Here is a 23371-nt window from a genome sequence, read left to right on the forward strand (position 1 = left end):
TAAATGTGTCACCACTGCAGGGTTTTGTCATGTTAAAAAATGAGTTTTGTAACAGTTTAAAGCTCTAAAAACTTACAGTAAGCATTGCTTTTTAGTGTCAGCCGATACTTCTGGCAGTGAGAGAAACCCGGAGATTGCATGAAATTCCTGCCTATGTCATTCTGAAATTTCATCACTGAGATTGTATCACGTTTATCCTCTATTCTTCACACCTCAGGGATTTTTGTCAAGTTAGCTCATATGCTAAGCTACCAACACTGGTATGGTGTAAAAGCTGCTTAGGTAGGGGAGCAGTGCCATTCAGGGCCACTCACTGTTTTCCTGAGTACCAATGCCAGTTCGCATTTCTTTGCTTAAGCTTTGAATTTAGTGGGAGGATTGCTAGCTGAACGCTAGTGGGGAAGGAGAGAGGGCATATAGGGGAGGACTGCTGTGCTTGGAAATGTGACTGGGTAACCAGCTAGCCATGCTTCAGTGTATCCGAACCCTAGAGCTTTGTGGCAGCCAGCCAAGTCTTGGCTTAATGAAAATTTATGGTTGAGATTATAATAGGACAAATCATGTTTAGCAAGTCAACTGAATGACCCTGCAGGGTTTGGAACACACAACAGCAGTAACAAAATGCTTGTTGTTGAAGCTGTTTTTCCCTTGTCATACAGTAAGACTTAGCATTGTGCTCAAGAAGAAGTATGGAGAGTGTTGGTATGTCAGATTATTACAGGATAAAAAGTTACCTATTTTCGCAGTAAACGATTACTTCTATATTAGTTTTTTTCCCAGTCAGTTGCATCGGTAACAGAACTTGGATTTCTGAATCTGACTTTCAAAATATAAATTGGAAATCTTAAAAATTAACCAGCCTGATCAAGCATAATTTTTCTCTAGTTTTGCATCAGTGGATCTCAGTTAATCTCAGGAAAATGACCTTTGATTTCAAAGGAACTGCACTTGCTTAAAAGAAGAGCATATGGATGGAACGTTTAAGATGATGTGATCTTCTGCTTTATATTGATAGGGAATTTTGGCCAGGTATTCAGTAAAAAACACTACCTCATTGATGAGAATTAAATACATGTATTGAATGGTATCTGTTAAATTGTAAAGAATTGTTTGGGGACTCATGATGTAAACTGTTCATTCCATTGCACTGCATGATAAAATACAGTAATCTCCTGTACTGCTTCAGTTTTCACTTTATTGGGGAGTTTTTAAAATGCCATCTATTCCAAAGAAGTAGAATTTAAATTGAAAGCCTTTAAGCATTTTGCTGTGGAAAACAAAGTGTTGTATTAATTGTGTCCTCCTTGTATCTGCTTCTTTCCAAACACACATTTTAACACTGCTGTCCTTTTCTTAGTTCCAGCAGCTGAGCCCATAGAATATGCTCAGTTTCCTTTCTACCTCAACGGACTGCATGAAACTTCTGACTTTGTGGAGGCTATTGAGAAAGTGAGAGCTATCTGTAGTAACTACACCAGCCTGGGGATCACCAGCTACCCAAATGGTTACCCATTTCTGTTTTGGGAGCAGTACATTGGGCTTCGTCACTGGCTCCTTTTATCCATTAGTGTGGTTTTGGCTTGCACGTTTCTGGTGTGTGCCCTCTTCCTCCTAAACCCCTGGACAGCTGGGATCATTGTAAGTTTATTATAAGGGTCTTTGTTGAAGTCAAATTCCTTTCAGCATAGCTCTTGCTGTAGTCGGGAAGGTTTTGTTTATGTCTGGGCCTCTGGTGGAGTATGTATATTGCATCATTCATTATATATTTATTCAACTTGAGGGTGTAGGGTTCATGCTAAAGGTACAAACCTTAATAACCGTAATCCTTTGGCCACCTTTTTTGCGGCTTTAAAGGTTTCTTAGAAAGGTACATAAACTTTTGCCCTTGCTCAGATGAATGCTAACATGAGAAGTAAAGACACATAGGAATATTAAGGGCTTTATTAAATATTAATGCTATTTCTAATTTCTCCCCTTTTATCAGACACAGCTATTTTTCAAGGCAGTTGCTTGTGGCTAACTTGCCCATAAATTTTCCCACTGATTTCTGAATGCAGTCTTTCTGGAAAATCTGAAACGGTTAGGTTGTATGGTCGAGGAGAAAGAGCCATAAAATTATGAACTGAAGAGCGTACTCCTCCATGCTTTCTGCAAGGCACCATAAGCCTCTCAGTAAACATTCAAGTTAAATTGAATGATGATGTTCCTATGTTTAAATTCCATAAACTATTGTATGGTTTATAAAATGCCAGAACTAGAAAAGCCTAAAACAGTTACTAGTTTTTGTAGTGTACGTTTATATGACAGATATGTTAAAAGGTAAATGTTTAGTCTAGAATATTTTTCATAGCACTTAATCAAGCAATTTATGTTATTACTCTTGATTCATTAGCTTATAAAATCATTTATTGTAGTGCATACTTTTTTTCCTTGGAAAAGGTGTTTATTTTCAGAGTCCAGCATTGCTTTTATAAGTATGTCTATCTTTTTTTCCTGCTTGGCTTTAGCAACTTTTAAAGTTGATTCTACAGATTTCCTGCCCTCCTTTTTCCTCAATCTTTTTTTTTAGAAGGTAGACGGAAAAAAAACCTAAAAGCTTTCCCTTAAAGTGTTCACTGTGTCAATATCAATCCTTCCAAGTATCTTAATAGCTTAGAGCCCCTCTGTAACCTGAGATGCATCAGCTGATGATCGCATTCACTTTCTTCTGGGCTTTAAACGTACTCAAAAGTCATCCTCACTTATATTTGCAGTTCTACAAAAAGAATTCCAATACAGGTAGTTGAAAGTTACTTTTTATGGAACGATTGTTTGAGAAACAGGTGAAAAAGAGAAAAAGTATGTTTTGGGGGGTATTCATGACAAGGAAGAATAAATTGTTTTTCAAATCACTGGTAAGTTGTAACCAATACAAAGTTGGTGCTTGGTCTGTTAAGTAGTTCTTAGGAGTATAATCTGAACTGGCCCTTTAGCAAGTCATTGCCACTGAGCACCACAAAACAAGGAAAAGCAGCTTGTCTTTGGGTATGTAGCATGGCTTTGAGGAGTATGTTTTATAGTCACCATGTTGTTTTGAAGTATCTTTCTCTTAATTTGTCAGCAGTATAAGATGGTACTAACAGCTGTTTGAAATCATCTAGGTGGTGGTGCTGGCTCTGATGACTGTGGAGCTGTTTGGCATGATGGGTCTAATTGGAATAAAGCTGAGTGCAGTGCCTGTGGTTATCCTGATTGCTTCTGTTGGCATTGGTGTGGAATTCACTGTTCATGTTGCTTTGGTAGGTAAAATCAGAAGAATTTTCAAAATATTTTAAAATAAAATGGTGGCAATGTTACGATCACAAATCCTTACACAGTCTCCTATATCAGTGACGTGATTCTTATAAGGAGACTGGTTACAAACAGTTTTGTGTGCTATTCAGTTTGTCCTGATAGTGCAGAGTTGATCTTAGTGAGGTAATTCCGAACTATTGAGTCGGTTTCCTAGGACACAAGAGGGGATACATTACCTGTAATATCAAGTTGCCTGAGCGATGCAAATATATAGACAAAGCGGAGCTCTTACTGCACCTGACTCTCCGGGTTCTTGCCTGCAGCCTCACTGTTGTCGCCTCATTGCATGTACGTTCTGTATCTAGTGGACGAGAAGCCTTTAAAGGAGATTTTCAAAATCACATATAGCGTCATTTGATCTCTGTGGACAACTAAAACTTTAATGTATTTAGATTAATTTTCCACTTGAAAAATTTGCACCTTCTTTTCAGAACCCATCAGCTATTAATAGTGGGCGCAAACGTGCAGTTTGTTAGAAAATGGTTTTCTGATGTGAGGAGGAGGAGCCAAGAAGGGGAAAAAGTGTGTTTTATATAAAGATTTTCAACATTTTTAAGGTCAAATGTCCAAATCTAGAGTGCACTTACTCACTCACCTTAGGCAACCTGATGTGCAAAAGTGTGTAGAAACAGCAGTGCGCTTCCAAGGGGGCAGTTTTGGGTGTTCAGGATAGGCAAAACTCATCTTGCTTTATCTGGTGACCAAGAATAAACGACTACTTTTCTGTGTTCACATTTGGCAATGTCAGCACTAATCTTTCCAACATTTTGCACACTCAGCATAAGTCATTTTCCTATAAGGCTATTCTAATTGATATTTCAGAATAGTTTAAGAATATCATTGGTTTCATGGATTTGAATTTCACTGTATTAAAAAGTAAGGAATGATGTGCTCAATATAATATAATTTAAGGGAGGAGATGCTTGTAGTCTACTAGAATCTCTAGTGCGTTAGTACTGTGGCAATCCAAAAAGAAGCGAAGGGACGGGACTGGAAGGTGGTGGTGGCATTGGATGGGAACGCAACAGGCCTCTTGGACTCAAAAGGAGGACTGGTAGATGGCTAAGAGGATCTGGTGACAGTGAAAAAGAGAGGAGAACCAACAGGGATCTTAGCACACTGGAGACAGCCAGTACTGGGAACACGTTACGTTGTAGATGATGTACAGAGTTGGGGCACAGAAAGTGGCAGGGCGGGAAGACTAATTTTGAGAAAAATTGTAGGGGTAGTAAGGTTAAAGAGGAGCAACTGGATACCTGATGTGGTGACATCTTTTTTTCCCCCTGCTGCTGTGGATAGTTAGGCTTTTGGAGGTAAACCTCTTTGCTAGGACTTGCAGTAGTTTAGGAACTGTCAGAAACTGATGTACAAAAGGAAGAAAGAAATTACACTTCCTTAGAATTGAAGATTTTGAACAGGAAAACTGGCATAAAAAAGGACAAAACACTTAGTTGTTTCTAAATAGGAAGAAACCAATATAATTTACAGAAGTTTTAAGTCAGTCACCTGTGGCTGAAGGTAAAATGCCAAGCAAATTGAAATACTGCAAGCAAACTAAAATACTGCATTTTTTTTCACATTGACTCTGGAGTGAAAAACTTTCAAACATGGGCTTTAAATAGAAGAATGCCTCGTAGACCTCAGATGATAGCAGCAGTACTGACTTTCACAGAACTTCCTGCATATAAACAGTCAAACCAGCATTGCATGAACAAAAAAGGCAATGCTGAAACTGTTGATACAGAACTTAATTGAACTTGTTCAAGAGTGATTCACGGTCCACTTGCGGCTCAGTTCTCTGTTATTGCTTGTGAATTGTGACTGCATTTTTTTAATTCTGCAAATAAATTCTGAATCACTAGTAGGCTCTTGTATTATGCATCCTTTAATCGCACACACATGCATATTTTTATGTAACTTGTTAATATGTTAATATGTGGATCAGATCCCATAGCTCCCATTCATGTGAGTTGTCTCATTGACAGCTGTGTTTACCCTGAGGGGGATTCTTTATCCACGTATGTATAGGAGAATGTAAAATGTAATTTTCCACAGACCACTTTTAATGGAGTACTAAGGATTAATAATAGATGGTTTGGTTACCTACAGAAGCGAAGACTAGGAATCTTACTCCACATGTGCCCATTTTTGGTCTGCTTGTCCCACCGGATAACAGCTTAATGTGTTGACTGATTTCATCCCAAATTTGTCAGCTAAGTGAAAATAACCCGCTAGAGGAGAGAGGCCTAAATTCCAGGCCCAAGAGGAAGATAACTGCTTGAGCTCATATCTTAACAGGCAGTAAAGAACTTGCCGAAGAGAGAGCCCTTATAAATCACAGGAAGATCATCAACCAGTTTCTTGTCGTCTTAAACCATTAAGCCATACAGAGGGAAGACATCGTACAAAACAGCAGCATTTGAGTGTTCTTGATACAGCTTGCTCACTAAGGAGTTGGAGGGAGAAAGACATTTCACTAGTCATGTCGTTGCTCAGGCACTGCTGTGCTCAGCACTGTTTCTACGTCAATTTTATATGTATAGGCCTACTAGCTTTGAAGCAGTAGAAGTTGCAAAAACATTTATTTTGAATGAAATGGAAGTGTTACAGTCATGGAAGCCGTGGGCCCATGAGAGTGAGAGGAGTAGCCCTGTAATTTTGACACCTGAAGTGCTTTCACTGGGAAATGAATTCTTTGCAGGTGGACATAAGCAAAGATGGAGACAAAAGCCTACTGATGCAAGCAGGTGTTGTTTCCAGAATTATTACTATGGTCTGGCTCTCTAATCAGTGCTTACTTTGGTTGGGACTTTAGCAGGAGCTGTGTGGTGTAACTGCAGAATCAGGCCTTCTCTTGAAGGTTAGCCAGCTATGGATACTTTCATAAACTGTAGTTTGAAGTAATTAACTGGTGAAAAACTGTGCATGCTATGAGAGAGGCTGTTTAGAAGGTCGTATGCATCTGTCTAATTAAATGGATTTCATTGCTTTACAGGCATTTTTAACTGCCATAGGAGACAGGAACCACAGGGCTGTCCTTGCATTGGAACACATGTTTGCACCAGTGCTGGATGGGGCCGTGTCCACTCTGCTTGGAGTGTTAATGCTTGCAGGATCAGAGTTTGATTTTATCGTCAGGTAAAGCATTTGTGTGTGTGTCTTGACTTTCCTTTTTAAAATAAAAATAAGTATGCTTTTAGTTTCTAGTCACTTTAGCATATCTGTCATTTTATTACTATGCATGGTGTGTCAAGCATGCTTACATCATGGTCCTGCTTTCCCTCTATTTTATTAACTCCTTTACATGCTAGGTGCAGTAGTGTTTCCATTGCTGGTATTAAAATCTGTTCCAGGAAAATCTGACACCCAGCATGAAAGCACACAAAAATGGCCCCCGTTAGCAAAGTTTGCTAATTCTCGGTTTGAGTCAGTTTAAAACATCTAGTATTGTCCAGTATTAGCTGGATTTGACCTTTAACCATTAGGTCCTTCAGACTTCTTGTATGCACAACAATTTGTGTGTGAAGAACATGTGAACCTATAATCATGCTGCAACTGTGCTGCAAGTGACTCTCTCTGGGCCTTCTTCTCTCTTTATTTGAGGTTTACAGCAATGTACAACAGGGAGAGGAAAAAAAGCCCTGTTTGGGAGCTGGGGAACCATAAGTATGAACACAGAACTCCATATTAAAATTTTGTAAAGCAAAGCCTGAAGGCCCTTCTGTTTAGAACTACAGGCAGACTGTTTCTTGTGAATTTAATTAAGAATGTGAATTCGTCAAGTAGGAGAGGAAAGTAAGTTTTCACTGAGGGGAATTTGAGAAGTGCAATGAAACAGATCCTATTCTGTTCCAAACAACCTGTGGAGCTCTGCAAAATGGCTAATCTTGGAAGTAACACAGGTTCTTTGTGGCACACTACAGCACTCAAAAAAAAGTAACCTAAGCCCTAAAATGGAACTGAGGCAGAAGTGGGCCAAATAAAAGTGCTGTGAAAGATGACTTAACTACTTAGTAGACATAAGCTGGATAGATGACTAGACTTAGCTGACATCTATTTGATGATGAGAACAACATGTCAGAGGCAGGAACTGAGAGAATGGCTGCTAAATCTCAGCAAGATTTTTTGTTTATGTATGAAACAGATTTGAAGAAAGCAGGCAGTTTGCAGTTAGACCTCTTGAAACCTACATGAGGATTATCACTATAGATATCGCATGTCCTGAAATAGAATTTGTGTTCTTTTCCCAAGTCAGTATTTTTTACTTTATTTTATTGGTATTGAAGAAATAAGGTGGAATTATTCTTCTAGGACCTGATCTTATAAGGACTGGAATACCTTGACATATAGGTTACTTATAGATTTAACCTAAATTTATAGGGGTACATTTGGTGTGCTACATTCCTACATAACAGACAAGATTTTGGCAAGCACATTTTTGTGTCAGCAAATGGAAGATTGTAGCAGCCCTTCACAGCAGTTTTGGATTGGATGTTCTCTCAGTTTATAGAATAAGCCTTTCAGCTTTTCAATTTATGTTATTTTACTTTTTTTTAGCCATCAGTTTCTCATTTTCTAGCACGATCTGACTTCAGTTTGCCTTGTTTAAAAAACAAAATGAAAAAACCTATGCGAGCCTGAGCATTGTTATAGTGGACGAAGATGATCCCAAACTTCCGGAAAGCAATAGCTTAGTCCAACAGTGTGGAAGATTAAGTAAATTAACAGACATTGTATACACCAAGTGGTCAGAGCTATAATCCTCCTGTTTATCCTAGCGTTAGATGGATGAGATGCAAATGTTCTTAATGTCTATTGTTGATCTCTGTCCCAGTATAAAGTTCTGGTGGTTTATGTTAGTAGAGTAGATTGGCTTGCTGATTTTTGCTAATGCAGATCAGAAATTCCCAAGTGTTTACAATAGCAGGATATTTGTAGTTTTACAGGAGTCTGATAGATTTGATAAGATGTGGAAACAGGGAGGCAGTAAGTTTTTTGCCAGCTAGACAATGTAATCAGCTGGCCCATTAGTGGCAAACTTGCTCTCCGTTCTTCTCCTTTGCCTTCTCCTCCAGGAATTTACCAAGACTGAGTCCTTGAAATCATTAGTTGCAATACAGCCTTAAGTTTAGTCTGAGCCCCAGCTGTGCCGAATACCAACTAGCAAGGCTTTCCTTTTACTGACAGGTTTACCTTGGAATTCATGAAGGATCCCAGACCTTAGCCCTCAGTGGTGGGAAAGGACAACCACTTGTGCACTTTCGTCTTTTTCCATAGTACTTCAGCCTTTATGTTTGAATTGGCTGACGCAAAACAAGAGTATTCAGAGATGCTAAATTGTTCAACAAAAGATTAGCCTGCAATGCAGCTCTGCTATTGTGGAGTGCTCTTACTCAGTACAATGCTGAAGCTTACTATAGAATGGGCAGCATTTTCTTTGCAGAAAGCGGGTTCCTGTGTTGTAAAAAGGTTGCAATTCGAGCTATTTGGTAAAACTGGAACTCACAGAATTCTAGGCGGAAAGTTGTGATTAATGAACAGCAAGGGAAACCCTTACCTGATACACTGGAGATTTAATTAGAGATTCTGCTGTGAGATGCAGAAGCATTTCACAGTGGATTAGCTGCTGGGAGAAGAGGGCTTCTTTTCCTTCTAGGCTAAATTGTTTAAATTCTACACCCTTCACTTCATTTGTTTGCTTCTGCTGGGTTTTCACTAATGGGGGCCCCTTTTCATTGTATTTGTGCTTTCAATCCATTCAGCTATTCACTGCACATTCCATATTTTTGTGTTTGTGTAACACATTCATAAATAACATTACATGCTTCCAGATTCTGGGAAATTAACAAATGTAATTTTTCTTCTTTCCTTTATCAACTAACACTTTGGGTTGTGGAATGTAGCTTCTCTAATTCAAAAGGTAAAAAACCCTATATATATATATGGAAAGTCATATAATTATTTAGTACAATGTTAGTAATATTTTAGATTCAATTTGTATATGTATTACTTTAACATATGTAGGAGTCATTTGTAATCTCTTATTTCCAACAGTATATGTGGCTATTCTCTCCCCCAAACACCTTAAACCCTATTTCAGGTATTTCTTTGCTGTTTTGGCAATCTTAACCATTCTGGGAGTTCTCAATGGATTGGTGTTGCTTCCTGTTCTTCTTTCATTCTTTGGACCGTACCCTGAGGTCAGTATAATTAATGGTGAATAGAAGAAATAATACTATATCTGCACCCCTGCCTGCATAGATCACACCCCCTCCACCTCTTTTTTTTTTTTTTTTTTTTTTTTTTTTTTAGAAAACTTTATTTATTCTCTTGGGAATTTTAGGTTTTAAGTGTCTTGCTCTAGTGTGGTTTTTTTTTTTAATCTTCATTAAAAAGTGCTGTTGGTTATGGAGTTGATATTCTTCTACTTAGATTTTAAATTCTGTTTTAACAAGTGGTGTTTTAGAGGGTGCAGTCGGCAACCTTGACACAAATGTAGGATTATGCTTTTAAAAGCATGATGTGATACGCAAACTAGTCTGTAAAATAAGGATTTTCCCCAATATTTTGCCAAAGACAGCTGGCTTTGTACACATACCTTCTTCTTTCCTATCTCACTGCCTCTGTTGCTTTCCTCAAAATATTTTAACCGAGCAGACCACCAGGAAGGCCTGTGTGGACCAACATACACCAGTGGTGGTCCACAGACCACACCTTGATACCCACAACTGGTCTGCCAGAGGGTCCTCCCCTGTCCAGTCACCCCTCCCTGCAGTATGCTTTCGGCTGCAGCAACATTTTTGATGGGTGGAAGGCTTCGCTTACATGTTGGTGACTTTACAGCATAAAGCCCAGGTCCAGCAAAAAAGGATTCATAGATAACAAATTTGTATTTGCTTGTTGATTATTCATTCCCTACTCTATAGTTAACACAATTACTGCATTACATAGGGCTATCTTTATCACGTTAGCAGAAACAGTGTGCTGTGCTTCCCATGTCTGTAACTATGTGTGTGTACAAGAACAAAACACAAAGTATGTATACGGCACTAGTAATATACTAAAATAATTAAGTATTTCTGAAATTAGTAAAACAATTTTGACAACAGTGTGTAATCACTTATATTCTTAGCAGTTTATATGACCTGTTCCTTACTCAAGCAATATATATGTGCATATATTATTACCACATATGTTGCTATTACGTGTGTGTCTGGTCTGTCTTTGCAAATGGACACTGGGGCTTACTAGACGTACACATTTGAGGTGATTCTGTGAAAAATCACTGTTAATGCATGCTGAAGCGGCACGGAAGTCCACATATTATACTTCTAAGTGCAAGTGCAGGCACACACACACATACGTGCCCTTCCTGAGACAACGATACCCAGAAGAATCTGTGTAATCCTATTTACATACATATCCAGAGATGGAGATCATGTCTCTTTCTCTTTCATTAATTTTTCAGTTCAGTATAGATGTGCATCAGAAGGCTGGTGCTAACATGGGTCTATTTGGCAGAAGAACATTTGTCAAGCACCGGTGATTAAAAGTGTTATGCTAATTGAATGTTACTGAATGCATTGTCATTATCAGGTTTCTCCAGCCAACGGACGAAACAGATTGCCCACACCGTCTCCCGAGCTGCCCCCCAGCATCGTGAGGTTTGCACTGCCACCTGGGCACACAAACAATGGGTCAGATTCCTCTGATTCGGAGTACAGCTCTCAAACCACAGTGTCTGGCATCAGTGAAGAGCTTCATCAGTATGAGGCCACCCAAGGCCCTGGGGCACCAGTCCATCAAGTAATAGTGGAGGCCACTGAGAATCCTGTCTTTGCGAGATCCACTGTAAGTAGCTTGCATATTGACTGGCAGGAGGGCAAGAAGAGTGTTTGGGGTTTTTTTTGTTTAAATCTGTTCATTTTTGTAGAAAGCTTTTTCATATTTCTGGCTGATGATGCTTTGTGACTTTGTGCCAAAACTTGTAAGAGGGAGTGAAGGCTTTCCTCATCCTCTCCTTTAGAATCAAGTTGGGGGTAAAATGATGGTACAAAAGCAGAGGTCTTTGGCATGTGTAATTGCTGTTATATCGTATTGGCACCAGCCACAAGAGAGAGCTCTCAGTCTGTCTGATGACTGTTTTCAGAGAGAACGGAGAGGCATTAAAAGATCCAGACTGCTTCCACACAGCTCTTTCTGGATCACCAGCTCATACACCTCTCTCTGACGGCACATTTTGGGGAGAAAGATGGATAGAGCCAGAAGAAAACAGTTTCAGGGTTGTACCAAATCTTAGGCCTGTTGCATCTTGCTAGTGGGTTGGCATAATTGCTATTTCAAAGGAAAGTGAAAAAGCTCTGTCTCCTACCCCTGCTGATGCTGCATGCTGAGCTGCAATGCGGATCTGTTTTTGTTCAGCAGAGGCCTAGAAATAGGTACAAGCACAGCCACATTTGAAGTTGGTCACGGTTTATTGACTGATGTGGCCGCTGCGCTTCACGCTTTTTACGGAAATCAGAAAACAGATTCCTCCAGTCTATACAACATCCTGTGTATGTACCCTGCATGGAATAGAGGCTTTTCCAAATGCCTGTGATTCTGCTTGTTGAATGAGTTAAGATCAAGTGATTGTCACCCATCCCTTTGATAAGATGGACCAGTATGTAGGGAGCTTACAATAATGTTTTCAGCTGTCATCCTGTGTTTTTCTGAAGGTATGCTTCCCATGTTTTAATAACTTAAGACAAAAACAATCTGGAAAAATCAACAGTTACCAGCCCCAGAACATTACCTTTGTAGAGTTAGAGCCAGGCCAGCGTTATTACAATTGTTCTCAGCATAAAATATAAGCAAGTGTAGTATTTGTTTGCCTTGCTTTGTCAGAGTCATAACCATGCATCTCTCTTTCAGGTGGTTCAGCCAGAGACAAGTAATCAGTCAAGTCCCAGATTACAATCAAATCCAGAGTCTGGCACACAGCAGGCATGGTGTCAGGGCAGACAACCCAAACGGGAAGTGCGGGAAGGGCTGCGACCACCTCCTTACCGCCCTCGCAGGGATGCTTTTGAAATTTCTACTGAAGGGCATTCAGGACCTAACAATAGGGATCGCTTGGGCCACAGGGCTCGTTCTCACAACATGAGAAACCCGGCGTTCGGCACTGTGGGTGCCATGGGACCATCGTACTGCCAGCCTATCACTACTGTGACTGCCTCAGCTTCAGTGACTGTTGCTGTCCACCCTGCAGTGCACAGCCACAGCCCTCGGGGAGGGAGCTTTCCATCCTACGAGGGATGCCATGAAGCTGACCAGGGGCCATTTGAGGACCCCCATGTGCCTTTTAATGTGCGGTGCGACAGACGAAATTCTAAAATAGAGGTTATAGAACTGCAAGATGTTGAATGTGAGGAAAGGATACCTGGCAACAGCTCACAGTAAGGTAGGTCTGTCTGCTGTAGCTGCAAGCTTTGGCCGTGCAGGCAATGGTGTGATCAAAAGAAAGGGGAAAGATAAAATTTCTCCAAGGTACGTTTCCTTCAGGTAGGTTTACTTATTGGTCCCTGATCATCTTAAATCCGCTGACTGTGAATGTAGTACATTTTGCACTAGAAATCAGATTGGGTAAGGCGGTACTTTCCGACACTGAGAAGCTGTAGTGGGTGCAGACATGAACCACTTCCAAGAGCCTTGCAAAGTGGATAAGTACATTGTACAATCCCAGTTTACCAGATGAGGAAAATGAAGCTGGGATGTTGTGTAATGTCTTCAAAGTGGTGCAGCTGCGCTCACTGTTGATAGGTCCTGCCTTCTGATCCTGAATCAGGCACGCTCTAGAACATCATACAGAATGACATTGCCTGGGAGAGTGTAAAACTGACAGCTACTTTAAGAGTTGTTCTCTTTTGAAGAAAACTCTGGAAAAGAAGTCTCTAGTGAGGACTGAATCCCTCTGCTAGATGCACCCAGCGAGAGGTGGGAAGACCCCACCGTGCCTAGGTGCGCTGCTGCATGGCGAAGCGTCCTCTGTGCTCTGGGGGGCATTCAGAGACCCACCCAGCAAACTTGCACGCTGGAGGAATCCGTGGGCTGGTCTCTCCCTTGCCAGGGGCAGCTGCAGCGCCTGTCGCAGATTTGCGTAGGGTAGAGCTGACTTAGCAAGGCATTTGATGTGTTCCTCTGAAACAACATATACACTCATGAACTTGATGCCTAAGGCATGTCTTCGGGCTGGCAAGAGAAGGTCACAGGAAACAGTGCCGTTTAGAACAGACGGGATATTTCAGCAGATGCTTGGGGAAGAATAAACCTGTTAATTTGCTTGAAAATTTTCCATTGATTTTATAGGGAATACTTCGAAGGGGAGAAATAAATTGATTTTTTACCCTAAAAGCTTTTTGGTGATTGTGCCTGAAAAAACATTTCTCACTATTTTAATTCTGTTTTTCTCTTTTGGGGGAAAGAGGTAGCGTTAAAAATAGTTGCTTAGCAGTGGATCCCTATTTTCGCTCTTTGTTTTCCGAGCTTTTCAGTGACAAGACGCTACTTCGACCAGAGCAAGCCACTTCATTTCGGTTGTAGAGCGACATTGCAGGTGTGCACGCGCACACACAGAGTGTTGATGGAAATTTTTTGATGACTTGTAGTAAAATCACCTTCTGATTTATAAAATGTCTCTCCAAACATCTCAAAGTACAAGTAGACATAAATTCTTTTAGCCTCACAGTCTACAAATATGGTAAGCAATAGTATCCTTAGAATAAGGAAATACTTGGGCTCAGCTTTTTGGGGCTGAACCGCGTGGTAGTATGAGATTCTTAACTGTGCGTAGTATTTGATGTAGCGTATTTTTCCTTGAAGTGTTCATTGGTTTTGACAGAATTTGTCGCCGGTTTCTAAAGCTGGGAACTCGGAAATTAAAGCGTCTGCATTTTTTTAATTGGCATCAGTATTTCTTTACTGGGAAGTTCATGACTGAGATGAAAGCAGAGCCGATGTTTCCTGACTGCTAACTGTAACCCCAAGAATCATGAAATGAGCTTTGGATTAGCTTGATGTGTTTGTTTTTCTTGAAGTGTAGTGACTGTTTGTTTTCCTTCTCTCTTTATTTGTAAAGGGTAATAACTGAAGCAAAGAAGAGGCCAAAGATGGAAAACTGTATTTCCAGAACTGCTTGAAGAGAAGAACTGCTTGAAGTTGTAGAAAAGGACATGCTGCATCAGGACAACAGTTCACTGTTACTGTAACCTATTGTATTATTTTGTTAAATATTTCTTTTAAGTATTTAAAAGATGTACACATATGTAATATACAAAAGAACAATGTAAAGTAGTATAATCTGGAGTCATTTGCCCTTTGGCAATAGAATGGGGACAATATTGTGTGCGTTTTGTACTTTTGGTACATTGATCTCTGTGCCACAACTAAGCTTAATCTAGTTCTAAATTTCAGCATAAGTTGCTGCTGCTTAAATATTTTATAATTTACTTGTATAATTCTATGCAAATATTGCTTATGTAATAGGATTTTTTTTAAAGGTACATGTCTGTTTAAAATATTTTAAATTTGCGTATCACAACCCTGTGGTAGTATGAAATGTTACTGTTAACTTTCAAACACGCTATGCGTGATAATTTTTAAAATAAGCAGATATGAAGAAAAGCAAGTTAATCTGGGAGGCTTAAATAGATTTAGCTATGTGCAGGTTTTGTTTTGCTGTGTGTATCCACATGTGCATCTGGAAGCATGCATGCTTCTGTGTGCATGTTCCTGGTGTGCTGTAGTTTCTCTTTTACTGTATGGTAACACTTTGTGGGCTTATAAACCCACTGATGCTGATGCGAGTCTGGCTTTCCCTGGTAGTAGGCACTAGAGAAAACTTCATTGGTGTTTACCAGTATATACCATAGAGTGCCATCATCAAAGGCCCGGCTAAAATAGAAGAAAACAGGGAGTTGATGTTTGGGGTTGTGATTCAGTTTCCCACAGCCTTAATGAGTTGGTTCACATGACTTTGGTCAAGTCCCTTAAATGCTCCATGCCTCAGTTTCTCATTCTGTAAAATGGGTGTAATTACACTTACCTACCTCCCAGGAATGTCATGAGGCTTAATTCATGTAGTGCTTTGAGGTTTTGTTTTGGTTTTGTTTTTGCAAAAGGTGCCAGGTAAGTGCAAACACTATAACCATTATTTTTTCACTTCCAAAGGTGCTGAATATTGAGAGGTGCTGGTGGTTATAGAAATTCACTGAGCATATGCCTTATTTTGATATGAATACTGTTAACTAGGAGTGGCATTAGAAGCTGGATAATTGAGTTGTTTGATGGTGAGCCATAGCTTAGCTGTGTCCTTACAGCATTGAAAGCAGTATCTTTGGTCACCTTATTTGCATGGCAGGAAGTTAATAGTAAGTGATAGAAGTCAAATGGAAGGATAAAAAAGATTATTTTCACTTTTAAAATATAAATGGCTTTCAGATGGGTCCAGGACTGTAATGACACGTAGGGCCTGAGATGTTCTTTTCTCTATTGTTTGTGTTTTCCCATGCTGCATTGGCACTTTTAATTAAAACAGCTAAACTGGGATCTCTTTGTGAAACTAATTTAGCTTTTTGTATTATTATTATTTTTAAACTAAAGGGGGATTGATGCAGGTGAAGGGTCTGAAAAAACACTACAATCTGTGTACCAGTTGGAAACAAACTAAGAAAGGAGAACCTTAACTTTAAATAACAGAAGTTTTCATTCTCTCTGTCTTTGTCTCATCTTTTTTTCTGCCCTTCCCCAAGCTGTTTTTTAGAGCAGGTAGATGTTCAATTGCGTATTCAGAGCCAAATACACACAGTCAGTTTCTAAACACAGCAGTGGTGAGGCTTTTCTTTAAGTATGATGCCTGAACAGCAGTGGCCAACTTTTGGATGGGAAAGTGTTTTTCTCCAGTGGCTTCAGGGAGTCTATCTTTGCCCGCAGACCTTGCCAGCATAACTAATGGGGATAATTAGAATGCACAAATTTCCATGTCTTTTTTGCTCACTTGAAAACACTTTGATATGAGGCACTTGTTTACAGATGTCCAATGTGAACGCTCGAAGAGCAGGTGGCGAGAGCCTGGTGTCATTCCCGTGCTACATAAGCTACTGTTTTGATGCACACTAAGGGTTAATGTCGCAACTGCCTACTGGTCCAGTTCACTGTCTAACATGAGAACTCTTAATGACAAAAAGTCGAAGGGCCCCAATTTAGCACTAGCAGCATAGTGACCTCAGATCATACAAACTCTGCAACAAAACTGTATGATACTAATTGGAAGCTGCCTTCGACCGCCAAGCATGTGCGCTCCCGTGTCAGAGGTCGGCAGGGCTCCCACTGGCACCGCTGCAGGCTGCCTTGCTCCCTCCTCTTCCCTGGGAGGAAAGGGGGCCAGGGCGAGCTGTGGCGTGTCCCACCTGCCCCTGCCCAGGTCCTCTGGCGTGCTTGTGTGTGGGTGAGCTGTCTGCTGCTTCGTGCGCAGTGTAGACCTTCTTGTCCGATAGTCACATTGGCAAAGGGAGAACTCAGTGGCTGGCAACATTTGTTTTGGTTTTGTTTTTTTAACTTTTTTAATCATGGGTGATATTTATATTTTTGTATCATAAGAATGTTTTCTTACAGTATTTGTCATGCCAGTTTATAACAAACAAGATGCAGGGATTTTATTTCCATTGGAAACACTATTACAGCTATGTTTTTACTGTTTAATGGTTTTTTATTTGTATAGAGTGCTTACTAATTTTAAATAGGAAAGAGTATATAACATTTACATTAAGGACTCATTGTAGCTTTTAGCATAAGGAGTTAAAAGGAAAAAAAATATTCAAACTGGGTCTCATTGCCTGCCTGTTCTGGTAGGAGTGGGTTTGTGTCATTTCAGTTACAAAGATAAAATTATGCCATATAATTTATTTATATGAAAATTTATTTTTGTAGTGTACATAGTAGCCATCAAGTCTTTTGACAGAAGTATATTTTTAAAGAGTTTATATGTAATGATGATACCATTATGTTTTGGAACACTGCTGAGATACGATTACGGTGCACACCTTTCCTTGTAAACCCCCTGGCAGAAAAGAAAGTGTTTAACAGTGTTAAGAGAGAAAGAGAGTGTGAATATTCATACGATTCTGAATTGTCTTTTAGTTACCATTTGTGATCTAGTGTGGTTCTCATTTTAAACTTTGAATGGAAATTGTACAAACTCTCTAAATATTAATGTTCAAACACTGATAGACATTCTAACATGAATAAAAAAATACTATAACTTACTGGTTACGGATTTGGTTGTTTATGAGACCGCTTCTTCATTCTGGTCATAGAATACTGTGGGTCAGCTGTGCAGATACAGCCATGCAGTCACTCTGATTTGGGGCATGAATTTGGGATGTTTCAATATTCAGGATGTTGTGGAGATCCAGATTTGCCCATTTTGGAGCAGGAGCCAACTCTAAAATTCTGTCTACATGGTAACACACTGGTGCTTGTCTGCTGATTCCGCTACCCTTGTTGTGTCTCGGGCGTGGGTTTAGGACTGGATTATAGCTTTCGTTCTCACTCTGAATGAAACATTCCATGTAGACTTTGAACCCTTGGGTGAAGCAGTTTACGTATGGGTTATTTCTGCGTAGAAGTCAGGGGAAATTCTTCATCTTTTTCCATCTCTATCATTGCTCCCTAAATTGGATTAGAGAAGTAGACCGTTCTTCTCACTATGTGGAACAAAAAACAAATGAATGTGGAGTTCTGAAAATTACTAGTGCTCCTTAAGAAGGGAGGCCCTTGAGAAAACTCCTTCCAGGAAGCGTGCTAGTGACCGCGTGCCAGGGTGCAGGTCCCAGTGCCCTGCGCAAGCGCTGCGTGGGAAGGAGTGGAGGATACTGTGGGCAGCACGGTGAGGGCTGTAAGTAGCAACACCTGTCTGAACTCACGGACATCATAAACCTCAGTGTATTTTGTCCTGTGCAAACGCAGTCTGCTGAGCATCTACCAAAGCACCATGGAGCCATCAATCCTTTACTTTATCCTATAACCCTTAGATGATTTTGTCATGAGTCTTCTAATTTTCTCATAAACAAAAAGCCTGAACATGTCTTAGGATAATTTATAATCCAGCCTTTTCATGGTTGGAGGAAATACAAATACAAATACAGCTTTTTATTCTACGTTTTCTGGGAGTTTATACCAGAAAAGAGAAAAATACAGGTAAAAAGGGTGGGTTTTTTGCTACTGAAAATGCTGTCCTTCAGATCCTCAGGACTAGCCAGTGAGTCACGTTGCAGATTTGGCCTTAGTGGGTTACAGCCCATGAGAACAGTGGTCGTTAAAGTCTCCTGTTAGCTCAGTTCATTGACTGTCTTTTGTGCCCAGCCATCCATGGGAGCAGCTCCATTTGCAGGACTGGAAACCATATGAATAAATCAATGCATTCTGACAGTCAGAACACAGGATTTTTTCTTTAAAAACTCAATTTTGCGTCAATGATAGCTATTTACCTTACATTACTTGTCATGTTTAGATTCCTTATGAATGGCTGGTTTTGCTGTCAGTCTTACTAACCTCAGGTAAGACCTTAATCAGATTTTTGTCAAGAGATTGGTCATATTTATTCAGGCCTTAAGTAAACGTGGCCAAATTTTTGTTGGCATAATGCATGTATTTAACAGCTTCAGGAATGCTGCATGCTGCTAAACTGCAGCAGCACTGATGTATGAACAGGTGTTGGATTTTTGTTAACTTTCACTCCCAATGAGCATTTGAGGCACCGACTGTTTATATCTGAAAACCGCCATTGCCAAATTGTAATTACTTTTAATGGCTGCTGCAAGTAATGAGAACAATTACTACTTCCCTACTCCATTTAATCATTCCTGTCCTTTTTGTTGCAGACATGTTGAACCTTACGGCTGGAACAGGATGCATGCCAGGAAACTGCACTACCCAGCCCGAGTGGCTTAAAAAAATACATGCCCAGTTTAACTTTACATGGTTAATTGCAGCTAGTTAATCACAAAAATGAAGCAGTACTGCTGCTTTGACGAAAAAGATTAATTTATATCCTGGCATACTTGGTACTGTAAAAATCATTCTGCCCCTTGTGGATACGATGTAAGCAAAAGAGATCTCTACCTGAGATTTGTGGTGGTTTGCAGTGGTGTCCAGGCCACTTACCACCCTACAATAGCTTTTCTTAGCAACATTTCCACCCTCATTTTTAACAGCTGTAACTGCACTAGTGTTTCTGCTGCCATGGCAGCTGTACCTCCTTGCCACTGGTGTAGCCTTACCCTTAGGCTGCAATGGGAAAGAATTTATCTCGCTTGGGTTAATGAATGTGCTATAACTCAGCTTGCCGTAAGCAGCATGGCACACTCTGTTTTGCTAATCAGAGCATCCTCCCAGGCTCTTCTCCAGGCTTAACTCAAGCTGCCAGTCAGGACCTGCTGCATCTCCGAGTCGGCTAATTTGAATTAGGACCTCAACACATTCACACGGTGGAGAAACACTTTTGCACAACAGAGCACAAAACCCCGTGGCCTTTCTGGCTGGTCTTTCCATCCCTTGAGCTCACACCTTTGCAGTGGGGCTGAGTTTGCAGGTCCCCAGCTGCCTATGGACGCTGCAGCCATGTGAAACCTGCTGGGTAGCAAGGCTCTAAGACGTGGCTGGGAAGGAGGAGGGCTGGAAGCTGAAGGTTGGAAACTGCTTCCCAGGCAAGGGAGGGCTCCACCTCGGTTGAAGAGGAAGGGCTGGGATGCAGGGGCCAGGCTTCATGCATGGGTGCGTTGAATAGGTGGGTTTCCCCATCTGTTGAGGGGTAAAGACCCCTGAAGTGTTTGAAAAGTGATTTTGCAGAAGCGAGAGTCCCTGGGTGCTCTGGAAGAGGGAGAGCTCCACCGTCTGATTTAGGAGACCCAAAATGGTATTGCAAATGTATTTCAACACCTAGGTAAGACTGATATTACTGTTTCTGGTTGTGTCCGGTCTAGCAACCCTGGATTTTCTGTTCTGAAATTTATCTTGGGGAATAGACTTGTATGGAGGAATATCTAGATAGCCAAAGAGAAGGGAAGGGAAAGGGATTAAACAAGAACTATTTGGTAACTAGAAAGGACTCAAAGGAAGAGTATTATTGTGCTTCGTTTTCCCAGCTTATGCTATTTTGTTGAAGGGAGATCTTTTCTCTTCCTCTCCCTTGTGGCAGATGTGTCTTGCACAGAAGACAAGAGGTTGTACCTCTCTGGTTTGCCAGATCTTGGTAGGGCTCTCAAGTGGGAGGCTTCCTTTAGGAGAACCTGTCACCACAGAATGCTGCTCGTGCACTACGGAGGCTTTATTGGAAGTATATGTGACTCCGCACATCGCCAAACGTGGGTGACATGACCTTTGAGATGGCTGGATTTAATCCTGAGGTTAAAATGCCTATTTACCCTTTCTTAGTTACTGAACATATAACCCATACATAATTAGTTTACCCCTCTGAGCCAAATGGTTATTTCTTCTCATCAAACAAGGTACCAGCTATTTTATTAGTTGTTAAGACTAATAAAGGTAAAAGATAGTATTTCTACCCAGTAGAATAACTGGACCGAATAGGAAATTCACCACTTTCACCCCAAATATCTAGCATTTGCTGGAAAAGAATTCAAACCTTCTTTCACTTTATTGCTTCCCTATTATGCAGTCATTTAAAGTAGGTTAGTTATTTTTAACTTAAAAGCATTTACTTACTTTATTTACTTTAACTTAAGAGCCAATGTAATATGCTTCTGTACCATTTTGTAACATTTCAGAAGACATGATAGGTTCAACGTTAAATGGTTGTGAAGAGTAAGGGATGGTGTTACTGTACAGCTACACTTATGCAATTTGTCAGGTGACATCTGAGACACAGCTAAAACTTTTCATTTTGGAGTGAGTAGTATAGAGCTTTCTACCTGGCATAAAGGGCAGGGGGAGGCTTTTTTTGTTCACTTTTTTGTCTTCTCAAAATCTGAAAAAAATTGCCAACAAAGTTCTTGTGAAACTAAATGAATGAAACAAAATTATCCATGGCACGAGCTCTGTGAATAACGTGCATTTATAGTTTCATTCAGTCTGGTCCATACTGAATCAAGTGAGGAAACAGATCTGTGTATGAATATAACTAATCACTGAGCATATAAGTGCTAAAAATAATAACCAATACATAACCTGTGGTGTCCAGCTCCTCTAAGTTACTTAATATTGCCTTATTTAGTTAATTAAACTTTTCACTCTGCACTTCTATGCTATTGTCAGGCATTTCAGCATAATTTTGAGGAAAAGTATATATGGGGGCAAAAACTGCTTTTAAGCAGATTGTGAAAGCTTTAATCTCATTTATAAATAGGTCTCCCAATTAATTAGATAGTACCTCAGTTTAAACAAATTTCAATGGATGTTGTCTAATGCAATAGACTGTAATGCTCCAAACTGTTACAGTCCATTGAATCAGTAGCCCATGAACTAATGAGGACTTACACATTAGCTGGTTATGGTTCTTTAGGAACCCCACAGTTTCAGAAGGGTGTTAAGGTCCTGGAATGTGTCCAGAGGAGGGCAACGGAGCCGGTGGAAGGGCTGGAAGACATGTCCTGTGAGGAGCGGCGGGGGACTCTGGGTTTGTCTGGCTTGGAGAGAAGGAGGCTGAGGGGTGACCTCATTGCTCCCCACAGCTTCCTGAGGAGGGGACGGGGAGAGGGAGGTGCTGAGCTCTTCTCCCCGGGATCCAGTGACAGGACGTGTGGGAACGGTTCAAAGCCGTGCCAGGGGAGGTTCCAACTGGACATTAGGAAACATTTCTTTATTGAGAGGGTGGTCAAACACTGGAACTGGCTTCCTAGGGAGGCGGTCGATGCCCCATGCCTGTCAGTGCCTTAAAAAGAGGCATTTGCACCATGTCCTTACAACATGCTTTAACTTTTGGTCATCCCTGAAGAGGTTAGGCATTTGGACTAGATGATCATTGTAAGTCCCTTCCAATTGGAGCCGTTCTACTCTGTTAAGAGCATTTAAACATTTTGTTATTGAAATAAGCGTACATGGAGCATGGAAATTCCTGCCAAATGTGATGAGAATAAGCTATGAATCAGCAAGGGTGTTTAAGAGCCGTAAGCAAATATTTCTTTTAAATTGCCTTTGGTGGGATTAATCACAGATAAATCTGCATTTGTATTAAATTTTGCATGATTTGTTCCATAGAATGTACAGTGAAAAGTGTGGTCCTAGCTATGCTATTCACACCCTGCCTTTAATCTACAGTATGTTAACTTAGGCACAGTAAGTCACCCCTGCAGAGGTGTCCCCCTGCTGCCATTGACTACAAAAGGTAAATGGATTTCTGGCCACAGAGTCTCCAGCTCATACTTGATCTAGATACCCATAGCTAAGAGTGAGAATCAAGTAAAGAAATCTGGGGTATTTTTTCCCCCTCAGACTGTAAATCATAATTTAGTCGGTGGTACCCTCAGACTTCTGGAGTGGATTCAGATACTTCAGGATGTGAAAGCTTCAGACTTTGCAGGCAACTGAAAGCTGCACAAGAAAAACCAACAAGCAGAGGGTTTTGTTGTGGAAGTGACCTGTCTCGCACCCATACAAGACATGCAGAAGAGCTATGCTGCAATATGCTTGTGAACCTTAATCCTGGACTCACAGGTCGCTGCCATTACATTGTCTTTCTCTCATTATTGTAATATAATTGTGTTCTGTTTTGGCCATTCTGTATTAAATTATTACATTTTTATTTTCCTTTTGTGTAAATATTCTAAACCCTTTTAAGTCAAGAAAATTGCTGTAACCTAAGTGTAAACAACCTAGATTGCACCCTTTACCTCTGTGGAACCGAACCTCTGCAGGAAAATAGCTCTTTTTTCTTTTTTCTTTCTTTTTTTTAATTTTATTTAAATATATAATTTTACTTGCAGCTACAACACTTCTTTCTCTCTTTGCCCCTCCTCTTTCATGCTTTCCATCTTGCACATACTCA

At 40.4% G+C, this 23371-nt stretch overlaps 1 protein-coding gene across 5 annotated transcripts in view; it reads left to right on the plus strand.

The window, feature by feature from the left end:
• PTCH1 (patched 1) overlaps positions 1-17633 on the plus strand; it is a 74653-nt gene extending 57020 nt beyond the window's left edge. For 4 of the 5 annotated variants that reach the window (XM_037373739.1, XM_037373737.1, XM_037373738.1 and 1 more), the window contains 7 exons: positions 1358-1638; positions 3141-3278; positions 6329-6471; positions 9434-9533; positions 10930-11184; positions 12247-12775; positions 14450-17633. In XM_037373739.1, coding sequence (XP_037229636.1) covers positions 1358-1638; positions 3141-3278; positions 6329-6471; positions 9434-9533; positions 10930-11184; positions 12247-12774 — 1445 coding nt within the window. In that variant the 3' untranslated portion in view covers position 12775; positions 14450-17633. Of the gene's footprint in view, positions 1-1357; positions 1639-3140; positions 3279-6328; positions 6472-9236; positions 9254-9433; positions 9534-10929; positions 11185-12246; positions 12776-14449 lie in introns of those variants that run through there. The other variant, XR_005101923.1, reaches the window with a different exon arrangement.
• Positions 17634-23371: the final 5738 nt, after the last annotated feature.

The sequence above is a fragment of the Falco rusticolus genome, chromosome Z (genome assembly GCF_015220075.1).
Source record: "Falco rusticolus isolate bFalRus1 chromosome Z, bFalRus1.pri, whole genome shotgun sequence".
NCBI lineage: Eukaryota > Metazoa > Chordata > Aves > Falconiformes > Falconidae > Falco > Falco rusticolus.